At 39.4% G+C, this 18893-nt stretch overlaps 1 protein-coding gene across 2 annotated transcripts; it reads right to left on the reverse strand.

Annotated features, from left to right (window-relative positions):
- Positions 1 to 1361: 1361 nt before the first annotated feature.
- On the reverse strand, positions 1362 to 18794 carry LOC101856370 (epithelial-stromal interaction protein 1). 2 transcript variants are annotated; one of them, XM_013086777.2, is made up of 9 exons: positions 18393 to 18790; positions 17706 to 17784; positions 14456 to 14514; positions 12186 to 12266; positions 10574 to 10650; positions 7354 to 7437; positions 4987 to 5042; positions 3453 to 3893; positions 1362 to 3126 (listed from the first exon to the last, which is right to left on the reverse strand). In XM_013086777.2, exons 1-8 carry the CDS (start codon positions 18700 to 18702, stop codon positions 3455 to 3457), a joined length of 1185 nt encoding a protein of 394 aa, XP_012942231.1. In that variant the 5' UTR covers positions 18703 to 18790; the 3' UTR covers positions 1362 to 3126; positions 3453 to 3454. The 2 variants fall into 2 exon arrangements, with proteins under 2 accessions (XP_012942231.1, XP_012942232.1); XM_013086778.2 differs by having other exon boundaries at positions 1363 to 3893; positions 18546 to 18794.
- Positions 18795 to 18893: the final 99 nt, after the last annotated feature.

Below are 18893 nucleotides of genomic sequence, written 5' to 3' on the forward strand. Positions count from 1 at the left end.
GTCTAACCTTCCTCCCACTTTCTCTCTCTCTCATTCCCTGCTCTGTTTCTTTCTCCTCTCGGTCTAGTCTTTCTCCATTTTTCTCAGTCTAGTTTTGCCCTCTATCTCGATTTAGTTTAGGCCTCTGTGTGTGTTCTCTCTCTCTCTCTCAGTCCAGTCTCTCTCCCTCTAGCTCTCTCTTCCCCTCACTCTCTGAATATTCTCTCTCCCTCTAAATATCTCTGTTTAGTTTCTCTCCCTCTATTTCCATCTGTATGTCAATCCAATGACTATTTGTGTGTACGTCCGTGTATATAAGTGTATACGTGTCTGTGGTCGGTGTGTTGACGTGTGTGTGCAATGTACAATCTATTTACCATGCTACAGAAAATTACTCTTTGTGAAGACCTTATCTTAGTCTCTCTCCCTCTCTCTGTCTCCAGTGGGTGGTTGACGGGTGCTCTGGTGTGGTTTGTTTCTTCTTTCCTGTCAAAGATCTATCGTCCTTATCTCCCCTTTTTCTTTTTTATGTTTGTTACTCTCTTGTAACACCTCTAATCTTCTGGCGCTCATATGACCTTTTATGCAGTTGCGAGTGCTGTAAAACCTCTACTAAAACTAAAGCTCTCTCTGTCTAGTCTTTCTCCCCTAATCCTATCGGATAACTCTGTTTGGTGGAGGACCTTGTTCGTAACAAACCTTACAACTTAAAACCTCACATTTTTTTAAGGGGCGTTAAACCTGTACATGTACCTTGCCTTACACATACACACAGCACAAGCACTACCTTTTACCTCAACATGACACAGACCACTGCAACCATAAACTAACCCTGGCTGTCAGGGAGCTGGGGGAAGGAGATTAACTTTCAGTGGGTGCATATCCTTGCATGTTCCACTTGTTCTACCCTCCCCTCCCGCATGATTTTTTGAGTAGCAGATTTCCTTAAATAGATTGGGTACAATACTTTCAATTATTAATTTCTTCTCACTCCACTCCCAGACTAGCTATAATTTATTGCTTCAATTATCATCTCTGTAAAAGGACACTGATAAGCACAGTCTAGCATGAGCATAACAAAATTTACAGGATGTTAAAATCGTAAACGAAATTCACTACAATTTACGTACATGTTTTAAATACAAAGAATATTATAGACACGCAATGGGCCCCACCTGGATTTCAGCTACAGCAGGCTGAGTCCGTTCTCTCATAATATATTTAGTAGACCCGAGTTCAATTACCATGTGTAGATAATTTTTAACGGGTATCCTCATCCCAGATAGGTCCTGACTTGCATAATTATTATTTTATTTTTTCAATCAAAATTAAAATTTAGCAAAATTTGGGGGTAAAGTCCAAAAGAAAACAAAGACCAGATTATTTATTGATGCATTATCATTTATTCTTTGTATTACAGCACCAACTACCTTTTCCAAATTCTAATTCTTGCAAATCACACGAATCATGGTCTATTAATCATGTATGCATCCTTGATCAAGGTCAATATATCAGAAAATATAAGATTTTTTTTTACCTTGTCATGTACATGAAAAAAACCTGCTAATAGGGCAATAAAGAAATCTACCCCTTCACATTACCTTGACTTTTCTCTCAAGCTTTTCAAATGAAACAGCAAGAAATGAAGATGGGAAAACAAATACCTCATCAATAAACCTAATAACTTTGCACCATTTCAGAACATTATCTTTGAAAAAAATATTTCTACAAGAAAATGAAAGAGGACTAGACAAAAAGTTTTAAAAAAGATGAATAAAATGAGAAAAAGTCAATAGGCCACATTTAAAATAAAAATTTAAAAGAATTTTCAATGGCATTGGTACAGTTTTCTACAATGAGACAAAATGTTAATCAACTTAAATTAAATGTCATACAAGCACTAGACAGGTAATACATTTTTACTGTCATACTAGATATAAACAGATCATCATAACAAACGATGAATCCTTGACCCTCTGTCAAAAAAAAGTAGCTGCTAATTTACATCATACATATTCACGATGAGTGTTCCATGTCTTACTGTCTAGACTCAAAAAAATCTATCTGAAGACTTAGCACTTCCCTTTGTGGTAGATCTATGTGTGAGGAAGAAGGTAGGGTAAGAAATATGCAGGAATGATACACCAAAAAGAATATCACACTGTTTTTCAACCTCATTGACAAACAGGCTGTTTTCAACTCAAACAACCACTCAATATCACAGACATTCAAATGAACATCTTTCCACAGCAAGTATTCATATATTCCGATTCAAAGAATTTACTGTAAACCTTTTTTTTTGGGGGGGGGGTGGGGGGGAACACATTTAATTTGTGATTTTTGCAATTTTAAAAGAAATTTGCAAATTCATGTCAGTCTTGAAATGTTAAAAGCAACTGCATAGGAAAATGTGATACTAGGCGACTCAGATCGCTAATTCAAAACATTTGTGAAAAAAAGAAATGAGCAAAATGTGAAAAAAGAGTAGAGCATGCAGTGAAAAAAAATACTGTGCAAATATATGCTGTTGTGTGAGCCCTGTCCCCTAGGTAATTTGGACAAAATACCCCTGAGTTTCCTCATGTTGACTGATAGATTTGTACTAGTACCACCACACACAGACAGGCAGTCAGCGCCCAGAAATGTACAGATATCGCATGCTCAGGTGTGTACTCAGGTCCGTTGGGTTAACATTGCTCTGGGGAATTAGATATTTCATCAAGTCTACTACAACCCTCAGTATAATTAATATAGGCTACATATCTGTCACAGGTATTTCCAGAACTCATGGAAGAAAATATCATTGGAGAAACTCTGATCAAAGTCACTGACACTGAACACAACATGAACAATCTAGAAATGCATGTGTTTGTTTTTTCTTTATTACCTCAGCAACTGAGTGATTGTGGAATATTGAAACCACAGACTCCCTGAAATAAGAAAAAAAAATATCCTCAACCAGCTTCAGTACACCCAAAGTCTATAGGCAACTTGACCCTGTAATGTTTAATAAATCATTTACTTGAGGCTCCAAAATGATCTTATTTCAGGAGAAGGCCGACATGGCATACTCTAACCACCGACCGCAGGAAATGGTGATGTTGAGAAGAATGCCCTTTTCTCTCTCTTAGAGAAAATGCCAGTTTCCTGGAAAATAGGTACAAAATATATCAATCACGATCTAATGAAAATTCACATCAGGGTAGCTTGAAATTGAGAGCGGCCAAAAAAACCCAACCAAAACCCCAAAACTTGTTCTCAAAGTCCCCAAAACAAGGAAGACATCAAAATACTAACACTTTAGTACGATGACGTCTCACAAATCCAGTTTGCTTTACAAGTAATATGCTCATGATAGAATTCAATAAGATTTCTGTACATTGTGACATCATTTGTATAACAAATTTTAACAAACTTGTATCAAACATAAGTATTTGCAGTATTAAGTCAAGGTAACGGAATAGAAACGTTACCATCAGTCTGTTGCCGCCAACATGTCTATCACAGCATCTGCTGATCCCATCTGGTAGAGAAGGTCATTCAAATAACCTTGCTCAACATGGGGGAACATCGCTGACACCATCTGAAGGTCAGCATGGTCTGATCTAAGTTCATCAATATGCATCTTTGGTTTCACAGGCGTGTCGCAGCCCACGCTGTCCCTGAACTGAGGCGGTGAGTTGCGGGTTGTCGGAGAACGACGAGTTACCTGCTGCTGAGTGGCAGTAGCCCGTGCAGCGGTTCTGACTGCCCTAGAGCTGTACACGGTGCCAGCAGGAGCTGCCTTGACTTGTGGCTTGACATTTTGTGGGGGAGGCTGTCTTTTGGGCTCTGCTTCTCTCAAACGCGGTTGGGGTGGCTGTTCCGTCGAAGCATTTGAACTTTCAAGCTGCTGTAGAAATGCCTCTCGCTTTCTGTAGAAAGAACAATAAGTAGCAATGATAAGCAACAATAGCATCATATAAAATAAAAATCAATTATACTAAAAAAAAACAAAGACATACAATACAACATCAAGACAAAATACAGCAAAACTTAAGATCAGTCAAACCCCTGCTTGGCCACCAGTCCAAGTTAATCACATGTAACATACAACCACTTTTCATCCCCCCAGGGCATTAAAAAAATACTATAAAAAAACTGTCCAAGACATATCTAGGTGTCTAAGACAACCACTGTTCTCCTTGACAATGGGTATCCATCTAGGACAATTTTGACAGGTACCGCATACCTTCAACAAACCATAAATAAATGCACTGTAAGCCATGAACATAGCAGTCATCTTTCCTTGACCCTGTTAGTGATAATGAATTCCCTCCACATAAAATCACCAGCTGAAAGCTAGAGGTAATTATGTCCCAATTTAAAACAGTCAGTTGCAGAAAGTTTTGATTTAAGTTTGAGTAAAGAGAAGCACATCGACACAATAACAGCCATTTTAGGCTGAGGAAAAGCCAGATAGACAGAGAGAGAGAGAGACAGACAACAGACAGAAAGGAAATTAGTGTACCTCCCAATGGTATCCTCCAATCACTAGTGTTTGGTGTTTTTATCTAAGCTAAGTCGGAGGGGGGAGCAGACAAAAATTTCCCCAGCACAACATCAGCTCAAAATGTCCCTGCGGTTGACTCTGAATCAGTCACCTGCAACGTAGTTTAGTATGATACTTTCTGACATAGACTGCCCCCTCCCACTCTCCCAATTTAGCAAACAGAGAGGAAAACTACACAGAATGTCTTTTTCAGTTTTAGTAATAGTTTTACAGCACTTGCAACACAATTAGGTCATATAAGTGCCGAAGATTAGAGGTGTTACAAGAGAGTGACAAACATAAAAAAGGAGGAGAGATATGGACTATAGATGGAGCAAACCACACCAGAGCACCCACCAACTGCCCATAGATTATCTTTAAAAAGGTTAAAAAAATCAACAAGACTTCAAAGCTTTTTTTCCTACACAAGTAAAGAACAGCTCTAAAAATGCTTGTCCCTGTAAATATTTCCTTACCGTCTCACTTCATCTGCTGCAGGAGCTTTTCCTTGACGCATAAGGTTTTGCTCCGACTGTTCAAGAAATATGGTTAAACACATAATTAAAATAAGTCTTCTTCACACAACTGACATGAAGACGTATCACAATTTGTTTGATTTTCACACTTTTCCAACAAGTTAATAAGCAATAAGGTCTCCGACTCTGTACAAGGAGGTAACTGACTTATTGAATGTTAGCTTTCCAGATTTAATTAAATGATTTGATCAATGGCATTCTCAATTTTCTGTTCACCTTCCCCTTGATGCTCTTTCCTTTGGGACTCTTTAAACTATACAGTAGTCTCTGCCTAAACACACAGTGCTTGGGAGGGCTACTTAGCGTGCGTTTACATGAACCTTTGCAAAGAGATGAAGGGACGCAGTCATCTCATTGCCTTGATATTCTAGTGACCTATTAGTGTAGGGGTCACTTTTGCCGATAATGTGACAACACGTGACTGTTGTTTTGTGAAGGATTCCCCGACTGCGGTTAAGAATACAAAGGCGTTCAATGGGGCGGGGGAGGGTAAGAAAGATAGATGCAAAGTAGTAATGATATGTACAATAAAATGTCGGGAACAGATAGCCTAAGAGGAAACTGTTGGTGATAGTCATAGTCATAGAGACGACGGCGCAGCCACATGCCTTTCCAAGTGCACACCACCAAACCGTAAATTTACGGATGACATCAAAATCATAGATCTCTATATGTTCAGAGAAACTTTTCTCTCATGATTCGTTGAACAAGTACGTTAAATAAGTTCTTTGAGCGCAGCTCATTAGGCTTACTTGACTAATCTTTCATCCTATAGAGGCCTATCTAGTGTTTTACAGCATTCACACGTGTTGCACATCATTCATAGGCCTAGGTCTAACTAAAAATTAGTCACCTAAACACCAGTCAGAAACCTTCTCTCAAAGATGCATTTTCAGTGACCAATCAAAAAGCATTTCAGTTTTTCAGTCCCCCCACCCCCCCTACATTTCACCGACCAGTCCTAGACCTATGTGTCTGCGGAAAGTTGGGTGTGAAAACGCTGTCCAACACTCTCTTTGTTCGGCGTGAGGGGCAGTCTCACCAAATATCCAGTTGTCTAGGCTTGTCTTATGCAAGCTGTGCAGGTTGTAGAGAAAATTTCCCCTTGTTTGTCAAGCTTTACCGGTCAGCTTGTTTAGCAGATCGGAGCGTGCGTTTAGAGGGAGTGGCCGTGCGTTTGTACACTGTATCTAAATTATACCGTAAAAAACCCATCAGATGACGAAAGCGTGCTTTTGCATGGCATGCGTTTAGGCTGAGACTACTGTACAATTTTATTTTTTTTTAATATTGATTTGTTTACTTACTCCTGGGAATATGTCATTTGGTTGTTGCTGACATGCATACATTTATATTCTTTGCCTTATTCTTCTTCGTTCTTAAAATTCACAACACACTAGGCCCACAATGAGAAACAATAGAAGTCAAAATGTTTGGATACAGAGAACGTAAAACTCTACTTACATTCAGAGCACACTATACTTTTATCTTTTATCTATTGCATCCTCACTCAAAAACTCAGGAGCCTACCCATAAGCCAATATATTATTTTAAAAATTTCAGTTTGCAACTTTGTTTTTCCATTGTGGTCCTCACATTATATTCTCCTACCCACTTGGGTCACTGCATTGCTTTGAATTTTTCTCGTTTTAGTTAGTTTAGTATGGGGTTTTACGGCGCTCGCAATTGCATAAGGTCATATGAGCGTGCGAAACACAAGTTATTTTTATTCGCAGTTTACTGTACAGCTGGGTACGGGTCATTTGATCTTAAAGCGTTAAAATATTTAAAATTTGGTGTAAAAATATATTTTCAATCTAAAACAACTTTCATAAAATTTTTTAATAGTTCAATTTTGTTCTACAATGTCCCATAAAGTAAAGGCCAATGGCCTTCATAAAATCCAAAATTATGTTGGGACCAACAACGGAATAAATGTCATGAAATTTTTTACACTTGAAGTATTTCCTTTGGATCTCTTCGAAGTCTAGACATTCGGTTAAAATGTGTCTAATGGTAAAATCTGTGTGGCATAACGGCTTTTCATCTCCCTGAAGAAGGTATTTGTGTGTTAGGGCCATGTGTCCGATGAGTAATCGAGTAAAAATGACTTTGTCTCTTCTGGAAAGGTCTGAAGGATTTCGCGGTCCCAGTTTGGGTTTAATATTGTGGAGTTTGTTTCCCGTCTGGTTTTTTCCAGTGGCTCTCCCACAGACTCCATTTTCTCGTTTCCCGCTCTTCAAAAGAGTAATAGTAATAAGCACATAAACCTGCTGAAATATTACAAGCAAAGAAGTCTTTACTCACTTTTCTTCTTGCCTCAGCCCTTTTCGCCTCAATCTGTTCTTCTTCAGCTCTCTTTGCCGCCTCCCTGTATCCTGCCTGTTTCACCTGAAACAAAACAAAATAATAATGAAATAATCAACCAAATTTTTATAGCCCCCCCACTCTCATGTGGGTCGCAAGTGTTTTAGATAGATATCAAAATGAACAGTTTATGGGCCGCCAGGACTGCTTTGGATCTACAATATTGTCCATATTTCAGACATTAAAAGTCTGAGAGCGATGGTTTGCAAAAATCTTCCATTTTGAGAGTTTGGGTACATTTCTTGCCTTCTACATTCCACTGGGGCCCTGTGGCATCTTTTTCCCAGCTGATGTCATCTATATAACAGTTCTTCTTAAGAAGTTTGAGAACATGATTGTAAGTGTAAAGTAGTTTCTGTCAGCCTTTTTTCTACCTCTTTCACTGTACCTTTATTGATTTGATGTCTTATCAATGGGGGTGGGGATGGGGGGATATTGTAGATCCTCTGGGAGATGAGCTTGCTAAATGTTTCTCAACGGTGAAAATGTTATCAAGGCTTTTATGCTTTATGTTTCAATGTTGGTTCGTTTTTTTAGAAAAAGAGAAGCAAATTGACATAACATGCATAATTTAGGGCAGGGAAAAAGTAAGAAAGACGGATAGAAATATTAGAGGGATTGTAATGTAAAGGAGTAAAACACACCAGAGGCACCCTCCAACAACCGACAAGATAGTTACATTAAAATATTTGTTTAACTTCCTGTAAGCAGATTAAGTACATGAACGTTCAGGGTAAAAGATAGTAAAGAAGAGAGTTTAAGGGAAAATTAAAACACATCAACAGTGCTCCGAGAAACAGCCAAACAAGAAGTAGGCAAGAAATGGGTACCTGGTAAAGTATTGGAAACAAACAGAAAAACCTTAACAATTGAAGAATGTGTGTGTCACGGCGTCCGAAATTCCGTCTCAGCGATCTTTTAGTTAGTCCGGGCCCCCCGCGGTAGGCCATAAATTAGCGGCAGGTGACCTGCAATTTCACGCGTCAAGTCGGGGATTGACCAGGGTCAACTCGTGCACAGTGCTGTCCTATCTTGTCCTTATCAGAACGCATTTCTTCCCCTAATTTCATGAGCCGTAAAATGATGCTCACTCTATCCCTAGAATCTATTTCTTCACCAATTCCGCTTCGTCTACGTCTTCTTGATATCTTGTGAAAGTTTCAACAGTTTTCATTGATTCGTTTGGGAATAATAACAGTTTTAAATTGTGAGTGTTAAGTGATCGGAAGCGCCGTTAATAATGTTATCTCTTCAAATTTAATTACAAGTCCTTCGAGAATGGAACGATGGTCTTTATTTCTGTTTGCACAGTGTGATAGCCATCAAATCATATTTTCTAATGATGTGAATTTTGTTTTTCCAGCACTTTGCGGTGACTGGCAATCAGTTAGTGAATTGTGTTCCTAAGTAAAAATCGTTAAACTGCAATGGGTCAGTCACACATATGAGAGGCATAGAGTCTCTGAATGAACTTTGTTGTATGTGTTGGCGTTTAAATTCAACTGTCAAACAAAAAAAGCACAGAAAGCCCCGACTATGTAAGACAATGGCAGGAGATATTCTCTTGGTTTATGGGATTGATGTGAGGGACGAAAATGAACAGTCGTATTCCGCTAACATTTGTGTCAAGTGTTTTACCGCGATTTCAACTATCAAAAGGAGATATGGTGTTACGTCACGTCAATTCATGCCGCAAAAAAACAGTTGACACCAGTAGGAACATGTGGTGTGCGTTTGACAATAGCATAAATGTGAATTCCTTCTCCGTTTTGTCAGTACCGCTTAGGTGGCTGCATACAACGATCCATTTCAAGCTAACATCGTAAAACACCCCAATCATACCTCCCCCCATCCCCATGTATGCAAGGAACTAACAAACAATTTATACAGAAACAAGAAAATACTCCCCCGAAACTGCAAAAATTGAGGAGGCAAGTGGACTGGAAGCAATATTCAATCTTCTCAATGAAAGATTTAGCCATGTTCACACTGCAATATCACATCTGAAACCGTCAAACAATTTTCACTTCCAGAAATCTCCGTAGCAATCGACAATTACATGTCCGCATTCAAACGCTATTTCCCCACAAAGTTATCCCAAAGCCACACATATCATAACAACACTGTATTCCACACATACAACAACACATGTTTGCTCTCGGGCTTTTAGGAGAACAGGACACAGAAAGCAGCCACCAAGCGATCTCAAAACTGGAAGCCAGAGCACGAAGGATCTCAAACCAGATAGACATAATGCGTTTTATTTTTTGTGTCGCATCTCCTGCAAATAGCCCCCTCATTGCGTGCTACTGGATATGTTTAAAAAGAAAAATTGTATAAATTTACAGTTTTATTCTGTACATGTTCATTTTGTGAAAAGAAACCGGTGCTGTATATTGAAGATGCGTCAGTATATCATTATTCAGGAGGATACACAATCCATTGGACACAAAAAGTCATAAATGCAGGGAAGCGTTTTGGCTATCATGCTCATGACAAGTTCCATGTTCGTGCTGGAAACAAAATTTTGAGTGAGTCAATTTCTAAACACATTTTCCTGTCTTATGTGGCAGTTTTGTAAATATTTATCCTTAGGCTTGTAAGTTATTAGCCATTCAATATGTGTTTGTTGTTTTGACTAACTATAAATAGACATACATTTTAAGAGCATCTAACTCAAAAACGTGAGCAGCCATGGTATTGCTATTTCGTACCAATAAAGAGGTTTAGTTGCTTTCTCTAAAGAACAAACTTGTGTTCACGTATTATATTTTTTTGTTTTTGTAAGACGATAAAACATGTGTTGAAAAATTCATTTCACCGGCTACCGACGCAGGTAGCGGGAGGGCGGGTTAGTGACCTCTGGGTGACCGGCCCGCCGTGACCCGGTCACTCCATCGCCGATCCAACTAAAAGAGCGCTGTCTGTACGCCGTGGTGTGCGTATGTGTGTGTTGTGCGTGTGCCTGAGTGTGTGTTTGTGTATTTGGCAGACTCACATCCTGCCATGGCGGTGAGTTTGTGCCATTCAATAAACATCATCTCATGGAATTTCCAACCCTGAGAGCCCCAAAGCTACTGAAGACACAATACAGATATTGTTGTAAAGCAAAAAATAAGATGATTTGTTCCATTTTATTGGAGATGTACATGTTTCTCACCTGTCTGTTATATTTCTGTGCTCTCACTGCGTTGGCCTGTCTGTTCCGCACCTGGTCCTCTGTCAATTCACCACCACCTGTGGTTAAGATAAAAATCAATAAAGTTAAATTTGAAAGTTCATAATAAGATCTTAAAATCAAAAGAGGTTATTTATAGACAAAAGTCGGGCAGGGAAATAAAAGCCCAAAAAGTAAAAAAAATTGTTTAATTCAAAGTCGTTTGTCTCCGTTTTTCTTCATTAGGCTTACTATATCTCCACCTCCTACATGATTGTATGAGAGGATTTTGGAATCTTAAACCCTTCATGCCTAATAATATACATGGTCCACGACGAAAATGCATAATTTTTAGCTTTATGACAAGCCATGAAGAAGTTGGAAAAATGTGTCATTCCTGGTTGCTTATAAGACATTACATGCATAAACCACTAATTATCTGGCTCTGATTCTTCTATACAGAAATATAGCCACAAGAACAGCATGGAATCATATCCAGGAATAAAAAATGCCCATATCAGTACCAAATTTGCAAGCGATCTTGCAGAAAAAAGCTTGCTCTCAGATTTTTTGATTTTTTTGGTAAGTTTTTTACGGCAAAGTAACTGCATAAGGTTATATGAGCATGCGGGACACATTAAACATTTTCAGTTGGTGGGAAATTTTGAATAATTTTGCCCGGGGAGGTGGCCCAAGCCTGCTTTTTCATCGATTTTGGACCACCAAAGGATCTTTAACGTGCTCAACTTGCACACGGGACCTCCGAGATTTTTCACCCTTGTCCGAGAACGCAATGTGTAGATCTTTCCTACCGTAAAATCAGGAGTGTAGCTGAAAGACAGCAGTAAGAAGGAGCCAAGGAGTAGCAGGAGAAGGGCTACAGAAAGAGTCAGGAACCCAGAGGAGTGGGCAAAGGAGATGAGGGGCTGGGGGCAGAAAGTGGAGACGAAAGCCAATGACAGAATATTGCAAGAGAGCAGGAAAGGAGGTGAAAGGAGACCATTTTTTAGAGAAGAAAAGCTTTACTCGCTACAGTCTTGCCATTAAAGGAAGGAACATTCCCGTGCTGTGGGTGATCAAGGGAGAGTTTATAAATTATTTTCTCAACAAAACTCTACAGAGAACTAAACTAGCACAACAATTTAAACTTCCGTTTTCACCTGATTTGTATCTCCTCAAAATCTAAAAGTAGCATTGTATCATAGAATTGACTTTCAATATGAAAAGTGAATATTAATTTTGAAATTTGAAAAGAATGTTGTAAAGAGATTATTCTCATACAAACCAGCATGTTAATTAAATTAAGTAAGACAAAATATGAACCATCTCTGAATTACATACCATATATAAGTACCACCATACCATAACAATTATTTTACTCAATTTCAAAGCTATGATTTAATAATCCATAAGTATAACCATTATGAAAGAGGTGCTCGAAGGAAGGATGGGGGGGGCAGGAGATCCAGGAGAAGACAAAGAGAAACATGGGTGAACAACATAAAATTGTGGGCTGGCTTGGATATAGCAGAATGCACAGCGCAACTCACGAGTCAACCCAGAGTCAGAGATGACACTTCCAAATTCCATAAGTATCAGCTGCTGAGGAACATACCTACAGTGCCCACATGACGGTAAACTTTCCCAGTATTCTGCTGCTTGTACTGCTCATAATTTGCTGTCTCTCTCTGAGCCACTGAAATTAAGAAAGAAGAAAGAATTGAGTGCAAACTTGATGACCTCCAGGCAATGCCTTTCAACAATACAGTTATACTTTTGGAATCATAAGTACTGTAATGTATTTTACTGAACTGTACAGGGCAGGGGGTTCAAGAAGTCTTTAGTCTAAATATGAAGGAATAAAGATAGAGCTTTGTAACTTGGCACACATACTTTCATTTGTCTACATAGTCACTATGCAGAGTAACGCATTTCTGCCACCTCTCTTAGACCTTCATAGGTTCTTGAGAAGAAAATGACCCAGAATGAGCCCCTAACTAGTCTTCCACAGCTTCAATGGCGTCCTCATTGTCATGGAAACGACGTCCTTTCAGTGATTTTTTTAAGATTAGGAAACAGAAAAAAGTCTAAAGGGGCTGGGTCTGGTGAATAAGCAGGGTGTGGCAAGATTACGAAGCCGTTCTGTTCTGCTGTCTGGACTGTTTGTTGTGCCCTGTACGCAGGGGTGTTGTCATGCAATAGGAGGACCCCATTACAGAGTTTTCCACGCCTTTTTCTCACCAATTCAGACCGCAGTTTTATCAGCAAACCCGAATAGTAGTCCCCTGTGACTGTTTTTCCTTTTTCCAGGTAGTCAGTCATGATGTAACCTTCACATTCTCAGAAACACGACAGCATGACCTTTCCACTGGACGGTGTTATCTTTGCCTTCTTTGGCGAGGGAGAAGAAGGGGTTTTCCATTGCATGGAGAACATTTTTTGTTCTGGATCAAAATGATACATCCATGTTTCATCCATGTTTTTAAAGAAATTTGCGTCATTGGACTCAATTCGAAGGAGAGTTTTGCAGGACTCAACGCTCTGCTTCTTTTGCTCACTTGTCAAAAAAGTGGGGAACCGACCACGCACGCAGACACCACTTCTTACCCAGTATGTAACAGTATTATTACGAGGACATTTGTCACCATAAACTTGGACCACTTCCTGAAAAATGTCTGAAGGGGATTTTCCTTGCAAGTGTAAAAACTTGATAACTGAGCAATATTCAACAGGCTCCATGGCACAGCTTCAGCAAAGAAAAACCAAACGTTTTTGGGCAGGGTTTCATTGATCACGCTGACTAATGCCTTATTATCGTCGGATTTTCCCGAAAATTTCCATGGTCTGTTCCAAAGAAATTGTCTAGAGGCTGGTGAAATTTCATAACTCTACCGTGATTCCTTCATACCCATAACAGAGACTTGAACCTCCCTCGTAAGTATGAAGGGATTCAGGGCAAAATACCCTTTACCTTAATAATAACTTACATACATTATAGCAAAATGCATGCTGCACAGCATGCTCTATGCGCTTTACAAAAATTAATACCCCAGCAGACCCTAGAACATAACTTAGGAAATTCTCCCCTTCCAGGGAAGCTGCAGATTACACGCACTAAAACGTTAACAAATTGACAAGATCAGTTACTGTCTGTAGCAGGGCCCTTCCTACCTGAGTGAAGTGAGGAAAATTTATGTAAAGTGCCTTTCCCCAGGCCATGTCAGGCCACCGACGTATTTTGAACACATAACCTTACGGTTGAGAGTTCATTCTAAGCTCTCCCAACCATACTTAGCTAGCCTTTTCAATGGGCATTATATTAATAAAAAGCTTCTTTTATTTTTAATCAATACGCCTGAAAGAACATTGTGCCATTTCCATAAATAGCATAATATAATATTACTAAGGATAGACATAAACTTTTTTTTACACCCCCCATTTATTTTTCAAATGTTTCAAACACTCTGACTGATGCTTTTGGGCATATTACTTTCAGCTAGGAGAAGACAGTAGTTCAGAACATGTTATATGAAATAACAACTTTCATATACCCAAAAGCCGGAGGGGGGGGGGGGGGGATGGAGAATGGTTTCTGCAGCAGGACTTGGCTCTCTGCAAGAAACAAAATTCCTTTTTTTAAAGATCTGACAAAATGCGTTTTTGAGATTGAACCCTGCAAATCTACATATTTTGTTTATTCATTTAAGAAAGGCAAAAGGTTTCACAGGAGGAACAGTACAGGCTAATATACACAGGAGATAAACTTAGACAACAAAAATTATGAAAAACACGCACCAATCAAAGTAAAAAAATTATCAAAGATAAGACCAGAGCTACAGATCAAACGGACCTTGAGTGGAAAGGCAGTATTTCAAGACAACTTACTCTGAGCCACCTCCTGTCTCTTCCTTTCATTTGGAGCAAACATTGTGAAGCCACCAGCACTGTGACAGAAAAAAATAGAAAAGTTAATGAATTAAAGAAAGTTCCTCATTGTGGTAGCAGAACAGGATAATACCTAAGAAAAAGAAGGAATTGCAATGACCCAGATAATACGTACACAGAAAACTCGAAATTATGGATAGATAATACAATTTGCCATTCCCCGTCTGATTATAATATCTTCCATTTTTCATTATATCGGTAAATCCAAATTATGGATGCATCAAACACATTTGGTAATCCCCAACACGTTTGAATTATCTGTGCTCAACTTCATTTATTAATACCTAATTGCTGCCTCAGAATTACAAAGTCATCGGCTCAGTATCTAGTTTTGAGAAATTTGACGTAAACATTTTAAAGTTTCACAATATCAAGCTTTTAGAATGCAATTCTTTAATAACTTGATATATCGACTCTGAATATTCTTACCATTTTGATAGAGCAGACAGCATTTGCTTTCTGACCTCATAGTCTAAGTAACTCAAAACGGTCTTAAATGTCAGACAGAACTTTGTAATTCTGAGGAAGTGACATTATAATATACCCTTATCCTACTACCGTGTCCAGGAAACACAAGATTGATAACCAGTCTCTGTACAGCTTCTGTGTCTGTACTGAAGAAAAAAATCTCAGACATCAGTTGGTGCCTGGCCATACATACAGTCGAACCTGTGTAAGACGGCCACATATTGTCAAGGGGAAAAGTGGCCATCTAAGACAGGTGGCCGTCTTTAGCAGGACTGATCAAAATGTAAAAACCCAAACTATTTACTCCTGAGGTCCCAACTGGAGGTGGTTGCATGCTTAGGACTGCCCTAGGGCTGATTAAAATGTGTTGTTGTTGTTGTAGTTTTATTTCTTTTGAAAGGGGGGAGAGGATAGGATGGTTTTGAGGGACTTTTTGTTGTTATTTTTTTAAATTAGTAATTATGGTTCCAGGAAAGGTCAAAACAAAATAAACTGTGCCAGACGTGGAAGGCCAAGTGTCATAGTAAAACAAACAAATGGGTCACCACTGTGCGAACAAGCAACTCTTCTGTCGTGAGTTTGGGTTAATGTCCATTGTTATGGACCTGGTTTACAGACTGAGTTGTGGGTGGGGCTTATAGGTGGGGCTTATAGGTTATGACGGATCACACGCTTCCCTTACCAGCAGCTGGTATTTATGGTTATCCATTGGTCAACTTGGGTAAACATTGGGAGTGACCTAAGCAACATGACCATTTCATCCATTGGAGGGACTGACAGAAACGACAGGTGAATAAAATATGACGGCTTGTCCACAACGTCAGGGGAAAATGCATAATTTTTTACAAAGTCTGGCCGCCTTAGGCTGGTAGATTTGACCATGGGTTGATAAAAAAGGGTGGCCGCGGCCGCGTAGGACAGGTGCCCATTTTACACAGTTAAATTATATATAGAAAAAACGTAGGCGAAGAAATGGGTGGCCGTTTGTACAGGTGCCATAGCCGTCTTATAGAGGTGGCCGTCATGCCAGGTTCGACTGTTACAAATTCAGTCATGTATGTTATAGTCGTTGTCTATGTCTGTCATAGCACTAAACATTACAGTGTGAGTAATGCAATAAAAATATTTGGGGGTAAAGTTGAGATCATAGTTCATTCAAACTAGTTCAGAGTTTTGAAGTTAGTTATTTTTTTCTATACTAGATTTCTAAGCCCAACATAATAAGTCAATAGAAAATGATTTTATCTATATAATTTCCTCTAATTAATTTTCATGTGATGAAAAAGTTACCTTAAAAGTAGTTCGACATGATTTATAACCGTTAAATCTGAGCGGCACAAACACAAACATGCACACACAGCACTTCAAACATATTACTTCTATGAGATGGATTAGGCCGTGCAGTCGAGAAAGTTGAACGCACCCAACAAAGAACCAATGAATGCAAAGGTACCTGTGTCAGTCAGGGAAAGTGTGTCATAAACTTTCACCCCATTGTCAGGGCTAGGAGAGAGAGAGCCCTCGGTACAGTGTTATTTTTTCCCAGTCTTCTACCTTTTTACAAGAAGAGTTTCATTAAGGATGGGCCGTGAGAAAGGGCTCCCTTTGCTGAGCCCTAAAGACATTTGATTGGCTGTTAGCATACTATAGTTGTAAGTGGTGACAACAGTGATTGGATAAACCAGCAATTTAAGCCGCCAAGTTGATCACTTTGTGTTCATTGAGTGCGGTCATAACCGTTTCAACTGCTTATTTCATTAGGGAGAAACTTTCGTTTACTTTGGGATAGAGTTGGGGGTGGTGGGTGGGGAGGGGGTATAGGGGCTCAAACCTGTGAGCCCTTCGATCGCACTACCCACCGCCACTGGATGTAGATTGAGAGGGGTCATCCCTGAGCAGCCTTGGTTCATGGGATTTCCCCCCGCACAGAGGCCTATTACCTGCGGCACTGAAGGGGTTAATGGAATTACAACAAAAACTTAATGACAAAATAAGAAAGACTTAATCCTATCCATTCAAAGAGACTGACACAGTGCTTTTACTTTTTTCAACAACCCAACAAAAATGATTACAGTGAAGTTTGCTGGCTTAAGTTGAAATCTGAGAGACCACCACCCTTCCTTTTCTTTGGAGTACTGTGTTCGGTTTAAATAAACTCCACTTTACCTGTACATTTCATCTTAAAGAAGCCCTACAACATTAAAATATGAAAGTGGCTATTCTCACCCGCCGGAAGTTCTCGCAAGATCAACTCCTCCCCTCTTCTCTCTCTCTCTGTCTCTTTCTGAATACTGTCTATCGGTGTGGATGATCAAATTGACCAAAACAAAGTTAAAAAATGATGTTAAAACACAAAAGTAAATTAATTTGGTTGTCTACAAAGATGCTACGGCTTTTTAACTTTTCGAATCGAGCCGAACTACGCGGGTCGCCATTTTGTTTTGCCCGGAAATTCTCGCGCTACTCCTCTCTCTCTTTCTCTCTCTCTCTCCACTGCCCACAGACAAAATTGTACGCTTTTAGTAGGCTACAGTTGTAATGGAACGTTTGTTCACGGCACAGAATTCTACAATTTTTCTGTTATCACAGTGTAGAATTCTGTGGTTTAGGGTGAACGCAAAATTTGGTGAACGCGCATCGGGTGAGAATAGCCACAAGACTCGCCTGCACTATTCTCACTCCGGGTGAGAATAGAGGTGGCCTTAAAATATTCAAGACTCACTATTGTCCTCTTTGTGGATCTTCCGGTTGGTGGTTGTTTGTCTCGGAATCACGTCTTTCTGGTCCATAGTTGGGGTTTCCTGATCAGAGACATAACATATATATTATACTACATCGATAAACTTAAAGTCATTTTTTTTTTACAATTACAAATCTTATATAGGTCAATCAATTTATACTCCCTGTACTTCACTACAGATGCTTACTTTCCAGAAAGGAAACATTGTACTTTCTGTATAGATAGCAAGGACACTTCCGCATTTTTTCTTAGAGCAGTCAAACATGGTCTGCAAAATGGCAAGCAAATACAAATCAGTAGGCCTATCTTTTGCTTTTTGTCAGTTAAGCCATCATTAAGTACGCACGGCTAGCCTGCCAGTCTAGCCCCATCCTTAAGTTTGGCTATAAATATAGCCTCTTCCTAACTAATTAAATCTGGAGGTAAAACTAAAGTTCACAGAAAAAAGTCATATATATAGGACTTTGAAGTTCTCAGCTCAAGAATTCAGTCATGATGCTAGTCAGCTTGTTGAGTAGCAGAGAGCTGTTGCCCCCAAAAAATCGCTCAGGTAACAACACTCTAGACTAGTAGATCTAGATTCTTTACAAGAGATGAAATATTTATTCTCGACTATAGCCTCCTAATTCATAAAGAATCCAGATCTAGAAGCAGGCCTAAACTTAATACCTAGCCTTCCCGGTTCGTTCATACTGAAATTTCTAGATGCTGCTCCTCTCCTGGTACTGTAGCTGCCTCTCGTTGAGGGGTTTCCTCCTCTTCCTCTGCTATTTACGTTTCCTAGAAACTGCCTTTCACCTCGAAGATGGGGAGTACCACTACCTCGAATTCCTTCTTTGGGAACTTCAGCTCCTGATGGAGTGGCCTCGGAAGACGAGCCTAAGATATTTCCTTCTCTTGATCTACCTCTGGACCGTGTAGAGTGACCACCTCGACCTCTGGTCTGAACTGAGGGACGGGATGAAAATGTCCGACTCATTTGTGCTAATCAGTGGTAATTCCTATTGAAACCGAAACTGAAATCTGGAATGTTGTGTGAGAAGATCGTAAACGTATTTTTGTTTTGTTTACTGGGAGCCAGGAATGCGAGGTCGAACAAAATGTTCGATCAAATTGATTTCCGCCTACGTGGAAAAAAACAACAACTCAATTCCTTTTTTTGGAGGCTAG

This window comes from Aplysia californica, unplaced genomic scaffold (genome assembly GCF_000002075.1).
Source record: "Aplysia californica isolate F4 #8 unplaced genomic scaffold, AplCal3.0 scaffold00503, whole genome shotgun sequence".
Taxonomy (NCBI): Eukaryota; Metazoa; Mollusca; class Gastropoda; order Aplysiida; family Aplysiidae; genus Aplysia; species Aplysia californica.